At 40.7% G+C, this 18,049-nt stretch overlaps 1 protein-coding gene across 3 annotated transcripts in view; it reads left to right on the forward strand.

The window, feature by feature from the left end:
* Positions 1-456: 456 nt before the first annotated feature.
* Positions 457-18,049, forward strand: part of lamb2 (laminin, beta 2 (laminin S)) — a 29,880-nt gene continuing 12,287 nt past the window's right edge. Inside the window, exons 1-16 of one of the 3 annotated variants that reach the window (XM_058410268.1) lie at positions 457-765; positions 868-943; positions 10,623-10,792; positions 10,904-11,039; positions 13,063-13,136; positions 13,217-13,405; positions 13,516-13,579; positions 15,269-15,471; positions 15,566-15,686; positions 15,772-15,960; positions 16,055-16,234; positions 16,511-16,623; positions 16,976-17,055; positions 17,160-17,295; positions 17,419-17,577; positions 17,661-17,788. In XM_058410268.1, the coding sequence (XP_058266251.1) occupies positions 913-943; positions 10,623-10,792; positions 10,904-11,039; positions 13,063-13,136; positions 13,217-13,405; positions 13,516-13,579; positions 15,269-15,471; positions 15,566-15,686; positions 15,772-15,960; positions 16,055-16,234; positions 16,511-16,623; positions 16,976-17,055; positions 17,160-17,295; positions 17,419-17,577; positions 17,661-17,788 (1,973 nt within the window). In that variant the 5' untranslated portion in view covers positions 457-765; positions 868-912. The remainder of the gene's footprint in view (positions 766-867; positions 944-10,622; positions 10,793-10,903; positions 11,040-13,062; positions 13,137-13,216; positions 13,406-13,515; positions 13,580-15,268; positions 15,472-15,565; positions 15,687-15,771; positions 15,961-16,054; positions 16,235-16,510; positions 16,624-16,975; positions 17,056-17,159; positions 17,296-17,418; positions 17,578-17,660; positions 17,789-18,049) is intronic. The other 2 variants (XM_058410269.1, XM_058410270.1) reach the window with 2 other exon arrangements.

The raw sequence follows: 18,049 nt of genomic DNA on the forward strand, positions 1-18,049 counted from the left end.
GTGCACGGTGTTGGCATGTTCTCCCATGAAAGTGCATGTGAACATGTGAATAAGTGTGTGTGTGTGTGTATGGTGAACTGTGAGGGAAGAGTATCCCATTCAGGGTGTATTCTAGCCTCATGCACACTGTTCCCTGGGCTGGACAGGCTGCATGTCCACCGCCACCCTGACCAGGATAAAGCTGATGAAGATGAATAAATTAACAAATTATTAGCCTATTTTTTGATGAAGTGGGGCAAATGGCGAAAGTGCACCAGAGACAGGGAAAAGTGCAGTTTATCACCCTTTCTTCTGAGAGTAAAACTCCCAAACCGCCTTAAATAGCAGAGCCAAAATAGTACCGTGTTCCAGCTTCACCGCGGTGTGAGAGCACGTGCTGCCCATGGCAACCAGCGCACGCTTGTAAATGAGCTCGCGCGGGCGCGCGTCTCGTTCTGCAAATGCGCGCGCTCGCCAGCTGGGCAGTCTCAAAAACATCGAGGTGGACTTCACATGTTTTAGGCGTCGGGTTATGGGTTTTTTATTTTGTTTTTTTTGTTTTTAAACTCCAGTCTCTGTAATTGTGAACTGGAACATAGACTCAGCGTCTCCGAAATCCAGTGCGTGTTTTCAGGGACACATTCCCAGTGCTGCTTAAGAGAGTATGCGCTGTGGGCAGTCGGGTTTGTGGCCAGCTCCTGGTACAACCTCAGCGGCTTCAGTCTGAGGGGACGAGCGCGCGCGCGCACACACACACACACACACAGGGTGTATCAGAGTACTGCTGTGAGTATCCTATTCGCAAATAAGATTTTTTTGTGTCATATCCGAGTTGTTTTTTATTTCAGTTAAAAGTTGCTGAACAGTTTTTGTTGTATTTCTCTTCAGCCAGCTGTTCCACGAGCAGGAAAGTTCAACGCGCATCTTCTCACCATGCGCACTTTGCTCCTGCTGTTTATCTGTGGTAAGTCCAAACTTATTTACTTTATAATGTATTTATAACATTCTAATACCCAGTACCTAAACTCCATACCTCATGCTGAATTCCTAATTCCGCATTTTCTCCTGGAGAACACTGTAAACCATCACAAGCTTATCCCAGCTTCCTGGTGTAGAGCAGAAGATCTGCTTTCTCTCAAGGTTTCTTCCTAATGCTGTCTCAGGAACTGTCATGTTTAGCTCGATTACTCAGAGGTTTGGACCTGGATTTGTGTAGAGATGCTTTGTGACACGGTTTTCCCTACAGGTCTACAAAAATAACTGAATTTAAGGTTGAGCTTAATGAGTTAAACTGGGAATTTAACATAATGGTGTGTTTGGTAATGTTGTGTATCCTGTAGGATATCTGTTTTTGAGCCTAAATCCTATTTTAAAATGAAAAAGAAAGGCACTCAAACTTCCATATAGGCCAAATCAGCTCTAGGGAGTTGCACTGTTTCTATCTGAGGCTTTTAAAATATATATATATATTGACCCATATATATATATATATGGGACCCAAGCTGACCCTTGATCTTTGAACAGTCGTTGTCATTTGTCCTGACCGCTGGAGCCAAAAAACACATTTTTATATAGTTTTATTCCTGTATTTTTTAAAAGGTTTTATTTTAAAATTTAAAAGATGTTTTGTTTTTGTTTGTGTGGTTAGGTTTCCAAGTTAGGTGTAGCATCTTTTTTATTAGCTGCATTAATAATAAATTTAATGAAGGGTCCTTACATAGACATTAAAACAAATGTGTGTGTGTGGGAGAGAGAGAGAGAGAGAGACAGAGAGTGAGAGAGAGACAGAGTGAGAGAGAGAGAGAGACAGAGAGTGAGAGAGAGATAGAGAGAAAGAGAGAGAGAGAGAGAGACAGAGAGAGAGAGAGACAGAGAGTGAGAGAGAGATAGAGAGAAAGAGAGAGAGAGAGAGAGACAGAGAGTGAGAGACAGAGTGAGAGAGAGAGAGAGAGAGACAGAGAGTGAGAGAGAGAGAGAGAGAGACAGAGAGTGAGAGAGAGATAGAGAGAGAGAGAGAGAGAGAGAGAGAGAGAGAGAGAGAGAGAGAGAGAGAGAGAGACAGAGAGTGAGAGAGAGAGAGAGAGACAGAGAGTGAGAGACAGAGTGAGAGAGAGAGAGAGAGAGAGAGACAGAGAGTGAGAGAGAGATAGAGAGAGAGAGAGAGAGAGAGAGAGACAGAGAGTGAGAGAGAGAGAGAGAGAGAGAGAGAGAGAGACAGAGAGAGAGAGAGAGAGAGAGAGAGAGAGAGCGAAATCTCTGGTTATGTTTAATCCCAGTACAAACTCTTTCACCATTATAGCGCTCTATTTGAGGGGTACAGTGGCTTTGTGGGTAAGTAGGTTTGACTCACAGTTTCGGGGTTGTGCAAGGATGTTCTCCCTGTGCTTTTAGGGGGTTTCCTCTGGGTACTCCAGTTTTCACCCTCAGTCCAAATACATGTGTGATAGGCTGACTGGTATCTTTAAATTATCCTTAGTGTGCTTAATGTGTGTGTGTGTGTGTGTGTGTGTGTGAGTGCATGCATTGTGCCCCGAGTTCCATGGGATAGGTGCCAGGTTCCCTGTGACCCTGTGTAGGAAAAGCTGAACAGAACATGGATAAATGGACAGAGCAGAATTTTTGTCACACACATTTGTAAACTGTTCCAGTGTCTGTGTTGGGTCAGTGTACCTGGAATAACTTTATTACCTGGAACAGGACAACCAGCCTCCTCCTCAACAGACAGTGATTTCTGTCCACCTGAATGCTGTGACCACCCCCACAACCCCCTTATGACCCCACCCCCCAAACACACACACACAACCTCCCATAGACTGTCAGCTATCCTGTCATGTTATTTCTAAGAACTAAAATTCATTGATTGCAGTACTAATCAGGAGGGAAGAGCCGAACAGGCGTCTTTAAATCACGGTCTCCATTTTTAAAGATGTAGTTTTTAAAGCTGGCAAATTCACTACAGAAGTACAGAAGAACAATGCGGAACATGGAAGCAACAGAAATGTATTTTCACATCCTCTGGTATTCTTCCTAACTGTTTATTTTAGGTATTAGGTGGATTGTTAGCTTGCTAACAAAGTGACAGCAAAGCAGTAGAGCCATATTAAAATCCTCTGAGCTATTATCTGACTCTTAGTTTTGTTTAATATCTGTAAAACCTGACATCAAATAACATGTGAGAAGATTAATATTTAATATGAAAAAAATGCATTACATGTCCAGATCAACTATTAATCTTAACGATGAGTTTGGTTTTTAAATGGACATTCTTGTTGATGAGGCATGGCTGGTCATCTTATATAAATATATTATACTATTAGTATAGACTATTTGATGACAGAGTCAGTGATTCTTCACTCTGAAATATCCACACAAGCATTTTACAACAAAAGTTTATTGCCAGCGCCAATAACTACCCTTTGGCATCTTTGTTCTGGGGAATTGGAACAGTTCTTATTGATGGTAATGGCACAAATGCAACAGAGAGATAGTTGTAGATATATATATTATTGCCAGACTATTCCTAGGCTTCAGTGATAGACACCTGAGGTTCGAGTTGTTACTGCAATGTTTACAGTATGGTCTGAGAGTATCCCATACCCATATATAGACCACAGAACAGGCCACCTCTCCAGTTGCCCTGCTTTTTCTGTCTTGTGCCCTAAACCGCATACTGTTGCTGCCATCAATCAGTTTATTTTATCTGCTTTTCTCAGTTTGTCATTATCCAGTGTTAGGGCACAGCCTTACCTCTCTTCTCTTTCTTTCCCTTTATTCTCTGTTTAGCCTTCCCCGATAAGTGATGAGCGACAGGGCCTGTCTGTGTGAGCTGTATGATAAAACTATAGAACAGGAGAATGTGATGAGGATGAGGAGGAGGAGGAAAGAGGGATATGGTGGCAATGTTATTTTTGGCTGAGTACAGCTCTAATGAACGTAGTGGGAGGTGAAGTGTGACAGTCAGCAGATGCCGAGACATGTTTAGTTCCAGACATATTTACTGCCTGATGTCTAGCTGTGTCCTTTTGGGTCATTTGAATCAATTATACTGTATTGTGTGTGTTTAATATAATAACTCGTAATGGCATGACAATTTTTAAAATTGTAATGTAGCGGAATGTCTAAACGAGTTAGTTATTACCTGTTATAACTCCTGCTATTACTTATCACAGCTAAAACAGCCTGTCTCTCACCAGCCTTGTGTTGACATTAAATAAAATGTGATAAAATTAACATTTAATATGAAACTATTCATATCAACAATTAATCATAGTGAGTAATGATGGATTTGGTGTTTAAATGTACATTCTTGTTGAGGCTTGCCTGGTCATATAAAGATATCATGTTAATAAGACAAAAATGAAGATTGTGTCATAATTAAGGAATAAATGTATTTTTAATGTAAGCTTAACCAAAGCTGTGGTCCAATCATTTTTATTATGATACATGTTTATTGTTTATGTAAACTTCATAAAGCTTTTCAGCAATAAGATTTGAGAGTTTATCCGTTCTGCAGTTTAATATGGATTTTTCTCATCTTTTTTTTTTTTTTTTTACATCATATGAATGGTTCAATTTATCAAAATAAACACAGAAACCTTCTGAAATGTCAGAACGCTCAGATCTGTGGTTTGGAGTGCTGATGCACATGTCGTATGCAGGACCTTCTACTCCTCTGCTTTTTTGTTCTTTAGTGTGTTTAGCTTTGGCCTCTCACTGTAGCGGTGTTTTTATGCTAATGTCTGCAGTCCAGAGTGGTGTGTTAAGAGGGAAGTGAACAGGTGAAGAGCTGGAGCAGTAATCAGACTGCAGGGCACTCACTGTGAGGCCCGGGCTGGAATGCCCCTCCGGAACTGCACTCGGCAGAACAATGAGCCAGCCAAAGTCTTTGATAGAGTTATGAGGAGCAGGGGAGAGGGGCACAGAGAGCGACATTGAAGGACTCAGTTTTCAGGGCAGCCATGATTGTATTCATGTGAAAGTAGTTTTGAATACGGTTTCTTCCTAGAGGCATGGATTTGGAATTACGTAAACAAAGAGAGAAAGAAAAATGGAGGGTGATGTGTTATGAGCTATATCTAAGAGTCGTTAGGATCGTTTGTTAGCCTTTGTTATAGTTAAGACTGCATGATGACTTTCCAAAGATTAACTTGGCTCAGTGTGTCTCTGTCTCATGTTGGCTGGAGTCTGGGTGCAGGATGTATGATTACCTTCTGCCTGGCTAGCATGCTGCCTGTTTCCTGAGCAGAGACTTGGCTGTAATTCAAAGCGTTGTGAATAATGACTGGCTGTCAGAGTTAAGCTACGGTTGTGTATTACTGTAGAGTGCAGACACCTTGCAGTTCACTTTAAACATGATCCGCAGTTCCAGATGAATCATTACCATTCACCACATGAGAAGTTATGAAATGCATTTGCAAACCCACAATGGACTTTTGTCCCTTTTCATTACTAACAACTCGATGCCTGCTTTCTTGTTTTTTTTTTCATTATTTGCACTTATTGTTTTTTCCTTTTTTCATGTGCTTTTTAACAGACATTTAAAACAAAAAACCCCCTCGATTATCAAGCCACTGTTATATAAGGAAAGCACTGTCTCCCTCTCCGATATAGATGACCCCACAGTTGGCTAGTCTTGCGGTGATTGACAGGAGAGAGATAGTATGCCATTACTGCCATCAAGGTTTCCTCCCTTGGCTCCCCGATCTCTATCTGTATCTCTTAACATTATTGACATGCAAAATTTTGTAGCATCAACAAAAACAGACAGAAATGAATTGAGGGGTCAGGAAGGATATATATATATATAGCTCAGCATCCTGCTTTCCAACTTCACATAGAAATCTCCAAAACTAACTATCTATCTACCTTAAGGCTGGTTTGTTCCTAACAGTTTAATAGCCTGAACATCTCCTCCCTCTTTCCTAGCAGGCATGTAAGAACAGAGCAGTGCTAAAAGCTTGTAAAAACCCACTGGCCCCTGAATGAGAGCCGTATGAAGGGGAAGCCCTTGATATGACTTTTTGATGAGCGTGGATCCAGAGAGCCTGGGACTCTGGTTCATTAGCTGTGTTTTGTTTGCACTGGCTAGGACTAAAAGCAAGAGAAGCGGCTTCACTCCATTAGCATGGCTTCAGGTTTTATAATCACATATTTATGATCTTTATTCACTGAGCCTTATCTTTAAGCTTTATTCATCATCTTTTGTAGAAACAAATGCAGATTATGTTTATGAATGTTCAGGAATGAAAATATATGTTTTAATCAAGCGTGCATTTCAGACGCTTGTGAATGATTTCTGCAAATAAAAATATATTTTTGGAAGTTTAAAAATTTACAACATAATATCACTTTTAAAGGTTTATTTTTCTGGGGTTTTTTTTCCTTTTTTTGTACTTACCAGTCCTCACTAAGCAGTCACTTTAATAGACTGTACAAAGAAGAAACATTAACAAAACGACAGGTGAAAAGTTAATAGTCAGAGGAAAAAGGTCAGCTTGGCACAAGTGTGTGTGTGTGTGTGTGTGTGTGTTGACAGACACGTTGCCATGTATTTTTACAGCAGCTGCATTTACTGTCCAGCAGTAAATGTGTTTAATAGATAAGATCATGTCTAAGTAAAAATTTTGAAGATTATTTGTTTCCCCAAGAGTTAAAAAAGGAAATAGTTTACTAAAACGAAATGCTGCTGTTTGAGCGGACTTCTCGCTGTGATGGAGCTGCACAACAACGGCTGAAATCACATCACATTTATTTATAACTATTATTCTGAAACAAAGTAGAATTTTAAATCAAGATCATTTTATTTCACATTGCGAATTAAGATATTACTTTAAATCCAAATAAGACTGTTTCTGCATTCTAGTCATAATAGTTGAGCAAATCTTACAAATAACTTAATTCCAGAATATCAGATTTTTTATATTTATTACTATAAATGATGAACCATGTGACCTCACATACACACCATTATACACTCTGTGAAAAAAGGGAGAGAAAAAGACATGAGTGAATTATACAAACAAATAAAAAACAAAGCCATGTTGTTCATAGCTTTAAAAGTCTCTACTGGCTTTAGAGTCAGTCATAGTAATGGAGGACAGTATGTGGGGGTAGAGGGAAGTATCTGGAGGTAGTGTCAGGACCAGAGTAAGAGCTGCAAATAGCAGCGGTGTTAAAGTAAAGAGGAGACACTGAGACTGGACGATGGGCTGGAATTAGCAACCAGCTCATATTAAATAAATCAGATAAATAGAAACGTACTGAGGGTGTGGTTACCAAGCAGAACTGTAGGTCTCATATTTACCCAGTGCTTGCTTTGTAATCAACAGGTGACCCAGAAACTACCCTTATAGCATAAGCTACTTATAATTATTCACCTCAGTTTAGGATTCATAGATACATAAAGCATGTGGATTTATTTACATTCCCAGAGTTCCTCCTACTACCCTCACCTGTGGCAGGGAGGACGATTGACCAGGGTATGGAAATGCATCCAGAGGGAGAAAAAAGAACCCTGTAATCTCATTAGAGAGAAGGCTTCAAGGACAAAACAGTATTTACCTTGGACTATTATCAGCTCAATGATAATTCCAGCTGTATCCCAAAACACATAAAATCATCACATACATCCGGCATTAGCATGGAAAGCCTGTGAGAGATGCGGGAGCTGCTGGATGAAGAGTTTGGGAAGTGCTAGGCTGTTCCCAGTTTGTTCAGCGGGTGAAGAATGTGTTGTATAAGTGTCACATTTCCCCACATGTCTTTGGAGAGAGCACTGTGTCTCCAGGAGAAGGACTCGTCTCTGAGTCCCAGACAGGCATAAAGAGGTTAATTCTCTGCTCTCTCTCTCTCCCTGTACACTGTGCGACAACTGTTCACCCTTGAAAACTGAGATGGGGAGAGTTTAAGAAAATGAAAAGGCCTGCTGGAGTCCAGCTTTGTAACAAAGCAGACCAGACCTGCAGAGATTTAGCCCCACCTGGTACATAGAGCCAAATCAAGCTGCAGGAAGTGAAGATGGAAGAGCACAGAACACGCCTTAGACAGAACAGAGGTGATGTGAGATGGGTTGAAAAAAAAAAACTGAGTGAAGGATTTAGGATGAGCGCAGCCAGACAGTGGGGCAGGAAGAGAGAGAATCCCCGTCTTTGTCTTGTCTTCCAGCTCATGTCAGGGAGATTAGCCGGAGCAGATGTGAAGCCTGATAGCATGATGGGAAATGTCCAGTCCTAACCCATTACATTTGTGTTTCACATTAATAGTGGTGTGAATGACCACAGAGCCGTAATTGTAAAACATGATAAATATCTTTCCTGGTTGTGTACACTTTCTGCTCTGTGTTAATTTGCTACGGTCAATGTGTTTTGAGCCTAAATGGTTGGCTGCATGTCTCTCAATGAAACAGCTGACAGAAGGCCTCTGGTTATGAATTGTGTGCTTGCAGTATTCTTCCTCTGCCAGCTGTCCTCCTACATTCCTCAGCCTCTTATCCATGTAAGGCGAGAGTGGCAGGAGGAGTTGGGAGTTAGCCAGTCCGCCTGACCCGAACCTCCTCGCTTTGGGATAAATGATTGAGAAACAGCCAGCTGAAGAAACTGCAGTGATTTTGACATTTATGCTCTTAAAATTGTCCTTGTTCTTTCTTTTAAAGGGGCTAAAAACAAAAACAGGATTATTATGGTAACCATACACCCAAAAACCAACTCAAAAGAGTTCAACAAAACCTGAAATAGTAAACGTCATAGAACCCTGAGGAGATAAATATAGCTGCTGTTTTCCACGAGTGATGAGAAAATGCTTTCAGACCTGCACAGAGTGCTGACAGATCCCCTGGATCACCAGCAACACATCAGGGAACAATGATTACTAAAACTAAAAGATATTTATTTCATCCAGAATAAAGTGTTACACATAAACATATAAAACATGAATTATAGCCCAAACTAAAATTTATATACTAATAATTATACATTAGCAGTGAAAATATCTTGATTGTAGTCAAATTTATCTGTCATTTCTCTATTATAATACAAGCTTAAAATAATTCTGTTCTACTGGCAGAGAATTTATTTTGCCTTTAAAAGCAATAGAATTATATAATATAGAGCCTGAAATGAATAAAACCATTGTAATAATCTCATGATCAGATATAATACAAACATTTGCTTATGTTTGAGATAATCAAATCAACTAATGCTATTCTAGATGTATTTCTCATGTTTTTTATCCATCTAATAGATATGAGATTAAAAAAATAACTCATATTAGATATAAGCACTAGAGTCGTCATCACTGTCCACCAAAACCACAGTTTACATGTAAACCTAGTACTGTTTTCTGGGATTATATTTCCATATGGTTTTCTTGCCCTTTATGCAAAATGAATCAGAGGAAAGGGATTTAAATTCAGAGACCTGTAATCCTCTAAAACCTGCATTTCCCTTAATTCCATTTCTTTCTCCATTTTGTCTTTCCTGCTTCAGTTCACTGTTAAACCGAACAGATTCATTTCCCAAGGTGAGATCCGCTGATGTTCAGGGGTTAGATTTGTCCTAGCTGAAACTTTCTGCTTGGAGCTGTAGAAAATCCAGAGAAGGGTGTGGAGATAAGTTTCTATTGTTTCTAAACACTCCGGGATATAATACGATTTTCTCAGTCAGCATGCGTGCAGCGGATAAGTGTTTAGAGTTTGTGAGTTTGTATGTTGGATGTGAAAACAGGTTTTGTCTACAGTGTGTATGTTTGTGTGTACAGTTTGTGTGTGAAGTGCTGAAGCTGGCAGCAGTGTGAGAGGTGGTGTGGTGCCAAACAAACACAGCTGTCTTGTTTGAAGAATGAGACATGTCTCCCTTCATAGTGGCTGTGAATTCCCCTCTGCAGAATTGTTCCCAGGCTTTTAAAAATACATTCATATAACTATGATTATGGTAATATTGCTTATGTCCATGTGTGTGTGTGTGTGTGATTACCATATTTCGTTTAGTTGATAGATGTTCAGGACTGAATTTATTTATTAAAGCCCTTATTAAAATTAAATGTGTGCATAAGTAATCAGTTAGTTCTGTTACATCTCCATGGATGTTTTAGTGACCTGCTGTTGTTTTACGTAAAAGTTTTTTCAGGATGTTTAATTACTGTGTGTTTAAAAAAAATGAAAAGAAAGCTTCTTTGGGGAAGTTCTTACCTTCCTCAAGGCTAATACACTTTGTCATAAGGCTTTTTTTAGTGTACCCCAGAGGGATAATAGAGAACATGAAGGGTTTGAGTTTTAACCTTTTTAACATTTTTCTCATTTCAACAAGGCTTTAACTATATAAGGTCAGTTGTGCGGTACCATGAGGAACTGCTTTTAAAAAAGGAACATAGGTTTGTAGAGTGAAATTTTACCTGTTCTTTTGCTTTCAGCTTTATGGCATTTAGCAGACACTTTTATCCAGAGCAACTTACATTCTCATTTCATACAGCTGAGCAATTGAGGGTTAAGGGCCTTGCTCAGGGTCCAAGCTTGGCAGCTTGGTGGACCTGGGATTCAAACTCACAACTTTCTGAGCAGTAGTCCTTCAACACTAATCTACCACATCCCCCAATGATTGGACAGATTTTCATTTCAGATCTATAATTCTTTCTCCATCTCTGTGATTCAGGCTTGGTCACCACCCTTGCCCAAGAACCTGATCACCCCCATGGATGCACCCATGGAAGTTGTTACCCAGCAACCGGTGACCTCCTGGTGGGTCGAGAGAAAAACCTGAAAGCCTCATCTACCTGTGGCCTCACCAAGAGAGAACCCTACTGCATTGTCAGTCATCTACAGGTAAAGCCTCTGCCATTTCCTGTTTGACCCCACACTATTCTGACCGGTGTAACCACATGGAGTTTGCTGAACTTTTATCCCTTAATGTTTCCAAAATATGACTTTATGTAGGAGGAGAAGAAATGTTTCCAGTGCGATTCGCGCAGACCGTACCATTCCGTGTACAACACTATCACTCACCGCATCGAGAACGTCATCACCAGCTTCAAACCTGACCATAAGAAGCGCTGGTGGCAGTCCGAGAATGGTGAGGTCATCACTGGTTTTATTTAACAGTAACAAACTCGTGCTCTGTAATGTTTCATCAAAACTGTCAGAATAGACACACAACTGGACAGCACATGAAGATTTAGAGATGCTTTAATGAAAGGTACAGAATAAAGTGATGAGGTGATTTGGTGTACTTGTGAAGAAATCTACCAGCTGCCTCTGGGATTGCTTCAGCCATTAAGCGTTATAAACCCAGCTGCCGGACAGACGGACGTCCAGAACACACAAGAGATATTTTTTATAAGAGGTATTATTAGAATAGTAATGTTCAAAGCAACCTATTAATACTGTTAGAAGGGCCATGGAGACGCTCATTTGCACTGACATTTGAATATTTTAATAAAATATTTAAAGCATAAAGTAGTTATTTATAGAATGAGGCAGAGATGAGAGAGAGTAGAAACAGTAAAGAAGGAGTAAAAATGTCCATATCAAGAAAATCATCTCAATTCCACAGACCTACTGAACCGGGCCCTGGTTCTAACACAGTAATGTATTATTTATGTCTTAGCTACAAACATCACGTGGGATTTAACTGTTTTATTTTAAATGCTCTATAACTTTACATGGCTTCAGTTCCTGGAAGAAATGAGCTAAATAAAACTTTCTCAACAAAAATCGTCATAGACCGATGATCAAACCTGTTGTTGTGCTGCACACATGAGAATAACACAAACTCTGTGAGGAAAGGCTTTCAGTCAGTCAGCATGTCTGTGCAGTTTTACAGAGGGGATCTGGATTAACAGTGCAGTTGCTCGAGTTTTATTTTTGTTCTGTTTGATTGTTTTAATATGAAGGTTTGCAGGAAATAACTTTGTATTTAAGGTTGGGTTTTTAAAAGCATTAAAGCTTAGTAGAACATGTACAGAACGACATTAAAAGAGGGATTGTGTTGTTGATTTATATTTGATCATATTCATAAACTTCTATTTTAGAACTTCAGTAGATGGATGATTTCCCAACAGTGTGGCCAGTTCGTGTCCACTGAATGCTTTTTTTTTGTCTTAATGACCTGTGTTGTGGTACTGAATGCTTTAAGGAACATGGAAAGTCATGAGCTGACAGGAAATAGTGGCTATTTTGGTGTGAAGTCACCATGGTGCCAGGGCCACTGCAGTGTGTAATGCAGTTTAATGAACAGTGGGTCACTTGTCCAGGGCGTCCACACACTCATATGAGGAACACAGCTTCTGATGGAGCAAATGAACTAAAAAGTTTAGTTGTACCACTTGTCTTTTGGCAGAAACCAGTGCTGAGTAGAATCTCAGTGTTCCTCCTCACTGAAACCTCCGGAGTATAATGGCTCTGTCTAAAATATAAACACAAAAGTTATTCAGTCAGGTTTTTTTTTTTCATATTCACCCCAGCCTTCACTCCCACGGTCTCTTATTCTTTCCAGGCTTCATTACGCCCCACACCACACCACCCCACCCCACCCCACCCCACCGCTCCTTTCCCTTTCCTTTTCCTTCCTCTTTAGCTGCCAGTGGTGAGGCAGGTTTCATGAAATTGAGCAGACCTACTGTACAGACTTCTGAAGAAGAGGGAGAAGAGATAAGGTTAAAGTGTTGTTGCTGTAACAGAATATATGGCATGCCCACCTCTCACTGACTTTATAAATAGAAATCAGAGAGCAGAGATGAAAAATCTTTCACATGGTAACAGCAGCTTAACATTAATGCACTTTATATAACCCGTCTCTTTAACATCTCCTGATTTAGCTCCTTATGTCTCAGAATAATGCTTGAGCTTGCTTACCTCTGGCCACTTTAATAGGAACACCGGTAGCCTTGCTAATGCAAAGCTTCAATTATTAAAAAATAATGTGTTTGTTTTTGACGGTACCATGGTTGTTGGTGCCAGGCGGTGTGAGTGTTTCAGAAAGGGAGGCTCTTTTATATTAGATGTTTTTTAAATGTAAATGTTGTTGAAAGTAGATGATAAAAAGCATTTTTGCTTTACACAGTAAAATTGGCTGAATTGTTTGTTTTTCTCCTCAGGTAAGTCTGATGTTTACATTCAGTTGGACCTTGAAGCAGAGTTTCACTTCACTCACCTCATTATGACGTTTAAGGTACGATTAGAGTCACAGTTTTCTTCTTTTTAGCTATAAGATTTTCTACATTTATTTTTAAAATCTGAATCTGTCTGCAGACGTTCCGTCCTGCTGCCATGTTGATCGAGCGATCTGCAGATTTTGGACATACCTGGCAGGTGTACCGTTACTTCGCCCACGACTGTGCATCAGTCTACCCAGGAATTTCTCAGGGGCCACTCCGCAACGTCGACGATCTCATCTGTGAGTCACGTTATTCAGACATCGAGCCTTCCACTGAAGGAGAGGTGAGAACAGAGGAGGAACACCTCAGTCAGCCAGCACCACTTCCTTTTCTGAATTTCTATTGGTGCATTTTATTTGTTTGTCATTCTGTGACACTAACATTTCCTTCCAGGTGATCTTTAGAGTCCTGGACCCTGCTATCCGAATCGAAGATCCCTACAGCGCTCGCATTCAGAGTGAGTCCAGCAATATTCCGTTTCTCTCTTTTTATTCAGTTTTTTTTATTATGAAGCACTGCATCCATTTTTTTTTACAATTCCATCTGGTTCTTTTTGGTTCATTCATGAGCAGAGCTCCATCCACATGTCCACTGCTGTCCACTCAGGAGAAAGGGCAACATAATATAGGGGTGCTAATGAGAAAAGCAGCTGTTTCCTCCTGCTCAATTTGTCCCTTGTTATTTCAACTGGCCTGACTTAACTAGATTCCCAGGAACACATGAGGAAATCTTTCCATGTTGTGGTAGAAGTGTGTTGTCTCTGTCAGAAGAGCTTACTACAGAATTCTGGGCATATTTTTATTATTATTAACAGTGTTCAGTACATGTATATAGTATATATTAAAAAAAAAATGGGCAGAAAATGTATTTTCTTGTTTCCATCAGACCTAAGGGTCGCTGACATGAAAACATTCTTTCGCAATTCAACATTCGTAAACGTTATTATTAGAGCAGAAGAATGTTGTGGAGTGGGTGACCTTGGCTAACGCGAGATATCTCGGACACAATGTAGCTTACATTATAAAGAGTCTTTTTCCATCGGTCATGGGCCATCCATTCTACATTCTGCAGTGTGAACATAACCATGTGCTCAGAAATCCCTGCTTGTCTCTTTCTGCTTTTTAGCATCATATGTATTTCATAACCATCTATCTTATCGCTCCCTAATACATTTTTAGCTGATTCTCCCTCATGCTCATTTAATCTGTCTACACGCTGTACGGATGGACCATATGGTGTGATAATTGGATGATAATTTAGGAAAAGGAGTTTGTGAACACTCCCCCAGTATTTTCCAGGAGTAGTGAGATGCTGTTGTGTGGATTAACCAGCTGATGATTAACAGCTTGGTCTAAACAGCACTCTTACCCTGTATGTGCATTAATATGTGAGGAAGGAGTGGGAGTGTGAAGACTGATGCAGCTCACATGCTGTCTTCCTGAATGGAAAGACCAGGCTGTGCACAATAGGTGTAGCAACACTCTTTCTCACTCTTTTACCTCCATTTGTAGTCCCTCACGCAAAACACACACACCCTGCATGCTTCAGTCTTCCATATACTCCCTGACCAGTACAGCTCCTCCAGATGACGAGTAATCATGTGATGTCCAATTATTTGGCTTGTACCAGAGTGCAAAGCTGCAGCACTAAACAGTCTACATTTACATTCAGTCGCTTGGCAGATGTTCTTATTTAGAGAGAATTTGAATAAAAAAGGTGTAAGTATGTGTAAGTATTCATACTGTCAAAGACTAGAGAATAATGCTCATTCATGACCGCTCTGGTTGGTAACTAAAACAGACAAGTGAAGGATCTATGCATTAAGAATAAATACAGAGTAGTTCAGAAAACATATAGCTAATAAAAGACAGATCAATATAAAGTGTAAAGTGTAAGAGACACACTGGACACACCGGCAACATCATGCTCAGCTGACCAAGCCACCAGGGAAGACTGTAGAAAAGCAACAGGCTCAGAGGTTAGGAAACAGGGTCAAAGTGCAGGGGTTAACTGGGATTTGTATAGTTTCTGTGGGATGAACCGTGGTGTGCGGTGATAAAAATGATCCAGAAGTATAACAGAGGATAGAGCTATGATATTAACTTAGAGTAAATTATCTATATGATTTATTTGATCTCTCATACAGACCAGTTGAAAATCACCAACTTGCGTGTGAACTTTACAAAGCTGCACACACTGGGAGATAATCTACTGGACTCCCGGGTCGAGATCAAGGAAAAGTACTACTATGCTGTGTATGAGCTGGTCGTCAGGGGCAACTGCTTCTGCTATGGTCATGCTTCTGAGTGCGCTCCCATCGATGGGATAAGGGATGACATCGAACGCATGGTGAGCAATAAGAACAATAAGAGTAAAATCTTTCCAGGAGAATAATTTTCGGTCTTTTTATTTTCATGCCTTTACTGCTCTTGTGTTCTGCTAGGTGCATGGGAGGTGTGTGTGCAAGCACAATACAAAAGGGTTAAACTGTGAGCAGTGTGACGATTTCCATAACGATCTGCCCTGGAAACCAGCCGAGGGTCGCAACAGCAATGCCTGCAAGAGTAATTAAAACAATTTTAAACCCATAGATTAATAGTGTATACATGAAATCAGGTCTGAACATGTATTGTTTTTCTTTTTCCTAAGAGTGCAACTGTAATGACCACTCCAAGAAGTGTCACTTTGACATGGCGGTGTATCTGGCCACCGGGAACATCAGTGGAGGTGTGTGTGACGACTGTCTGCACAACACCATGGGACGCAACTGTGAAACCTGTAAACCTTTCTTCTACCAGGACCCAGCCAGAGATATCCGAGACCCTCGCATCTGTGTCGGTCAGTGCAGTTATGAGATTTAGCAAACTGTGAATATGACCTTAAAGTCCCATGTGTCTCTTAATCACATATGATCTCTTTTCTGTCTTTCTAGCTTGTAACTGTGACTCGGATGGCTCTGTAAATGGTGGTGTGTGTGATGGGTATGATGACCCCACTGTGGGAATGATTGCTGGTCAGTGTCGTTGTAAGGAGAATGTTGAAGGCCATCGCTGTGATAGATGCAAGTCTGGCTTTTTTGGTCTGAGTGCTAATGACCCACAGGGCTGCCAGCGTGAGTTGTCTGCATAGTTTTCTTGTTCCACAAAAGTGTGTTTCAATGCTATTAAACTTCAGTTATAAGTTAGTTTGAGTCAACAAGTTTTTTCTCCATGCTTAAAAAGTCCTTGTACACAGTAATCACTCATCTGCTGCAGGTTAGAGTGCTAGGTTAGAGATTAGGTTTAAAAGCTGCTGGAGTCTCACCTTAAAGTATATTCAGTATTTCACTATTTGTTTATTTTTATGGTGGTTAATTAATGCACCTCCTCACTCGTTTTTCTCTCGTCAGCATGTAGGTGTGACCCCAGAGGAACAGTCTCTGGCAGTCCTCGGTGTGACCCTGTCCGAGGAGACTGCTTCTGCAAGCGCATGGTCACTGGACGCACCTGTAACCAGTGCCTGGTAAATATATAGAGTTCAGACACACGCTAGGAAAAATAACAACACTGATTAAAAATGTATTTCTGATTTGAACTGCATCTCCAGTACAGTAATAGTACACAGGAAACTGGGCTGCACAGTTGTGCTTGGTGTCTACATTTAGCCCACTGGTGTTGGTTTACATGGAGCTTAAAATGGTCAGCATTCTGAGATAAGACCACTAGCGGGTCTTACACATGCCGTCCATTCTCATCAAAATCCAATTAATCTGTGTGCCTGATTTACCTAACTGACATTACATTATTATAAAAGAAATAGATTCTATCTTATATTCCTGCAGTCCCCATACTTATTTTCTATTATCTTCTCCTAGCCAGAGCACTGGGCCTTAAGTCATGATGCCAGTGGCTGCAGAGCATGTGAATGTGATGTAGGTGGAGCTATAGATAACCAGTAAGTCCTGTGTTCATATAAAACGTGTGTAATACACCTCTTTAGCAACGTATAAGAGAAAAACTAATGTATTACTTTTACATTTAAACATACGTATTTGCCAGATGCTCAATAGAATCAGGTCAGTGTCACTGCCGCAGTCACATGGTGGGCCGCCAGTGCAACCAGGTAGAGACTGGGTATTTCTTCATGGCTCTGGACTACTATATCTATGAGGCTGAATTTGCCAAGCTTGGTCAGGTAAGAACAGACCTGAAAACTTTTACTGTCTCTAGAACTTGTGTATTAGACTGCCATGCAGGATTAAACACTCATGACTAGAAGGTTTATAATTACAACTGAGGCTAATGTCGACATTTATAGGGCTGCACTATTGAGGAAAGGGAGTGGCAGTCAGGTCGACCAGTTTCTTGGACTGGCACTGGGTTTGCACGAGTTCCTGAAGGAAGCACTTTGGAGTTTTCCATCAACAACGTTCCTTATTCCATGGAGTATGATGTTCTTATACGCTATGAGCCTCAGGTAATAATCATGTTTATGCTATCTCATGCAACTGTATATAAAAGTATATACAAATACAGTACATGTTCTTGTGTGTTTTATAGATGCCACAGGACTGGCAGGAGGTGCGTGTAAAGATTATAAGGCCTGGTCCAATTCCCACCAGCAGCCCATGTGGAAATACCATTCCTGCAGATGATCTAATGACTGTCTCCTTGCCCTCTGGATCAAGGTCTGCTTTACACACACACACACACACACACACACACACACAATGTGTCTGTTGGATCGGATCACACGGTTCAGCCTTCTCTCCCTACGTGCATCAATGAGCCTCGGCCGCCCATGACCCTGTCGCCGGTTCACCACCGTTCCTTCCTTGGACCCCTTTTGATAGATACTGACCACTGCAGACCAGGAACACCCCACAAGAGCTGCAGTTTTGGAGATGCTCTGATCCAGTGGTCTAGCCATCACACATCAACACATCAAC

This window comes from Hemibagrus wyckioides, linkage group LG15 (assembly GCF_019097595.1).
Source record: "Hemibagrus wyckioides isolate EC202008001 linkage group LG15, SWU_Hwy_1.0, whole genome shotgun sequence".
NCBI classification, from domain to species: domain Eukaryota; kingdom Metazoa; phylum Chordata; class Actinopteri; order Siluriformes; family Bagridae; genus Hemibagrus; species Hemibagrus wyckioides.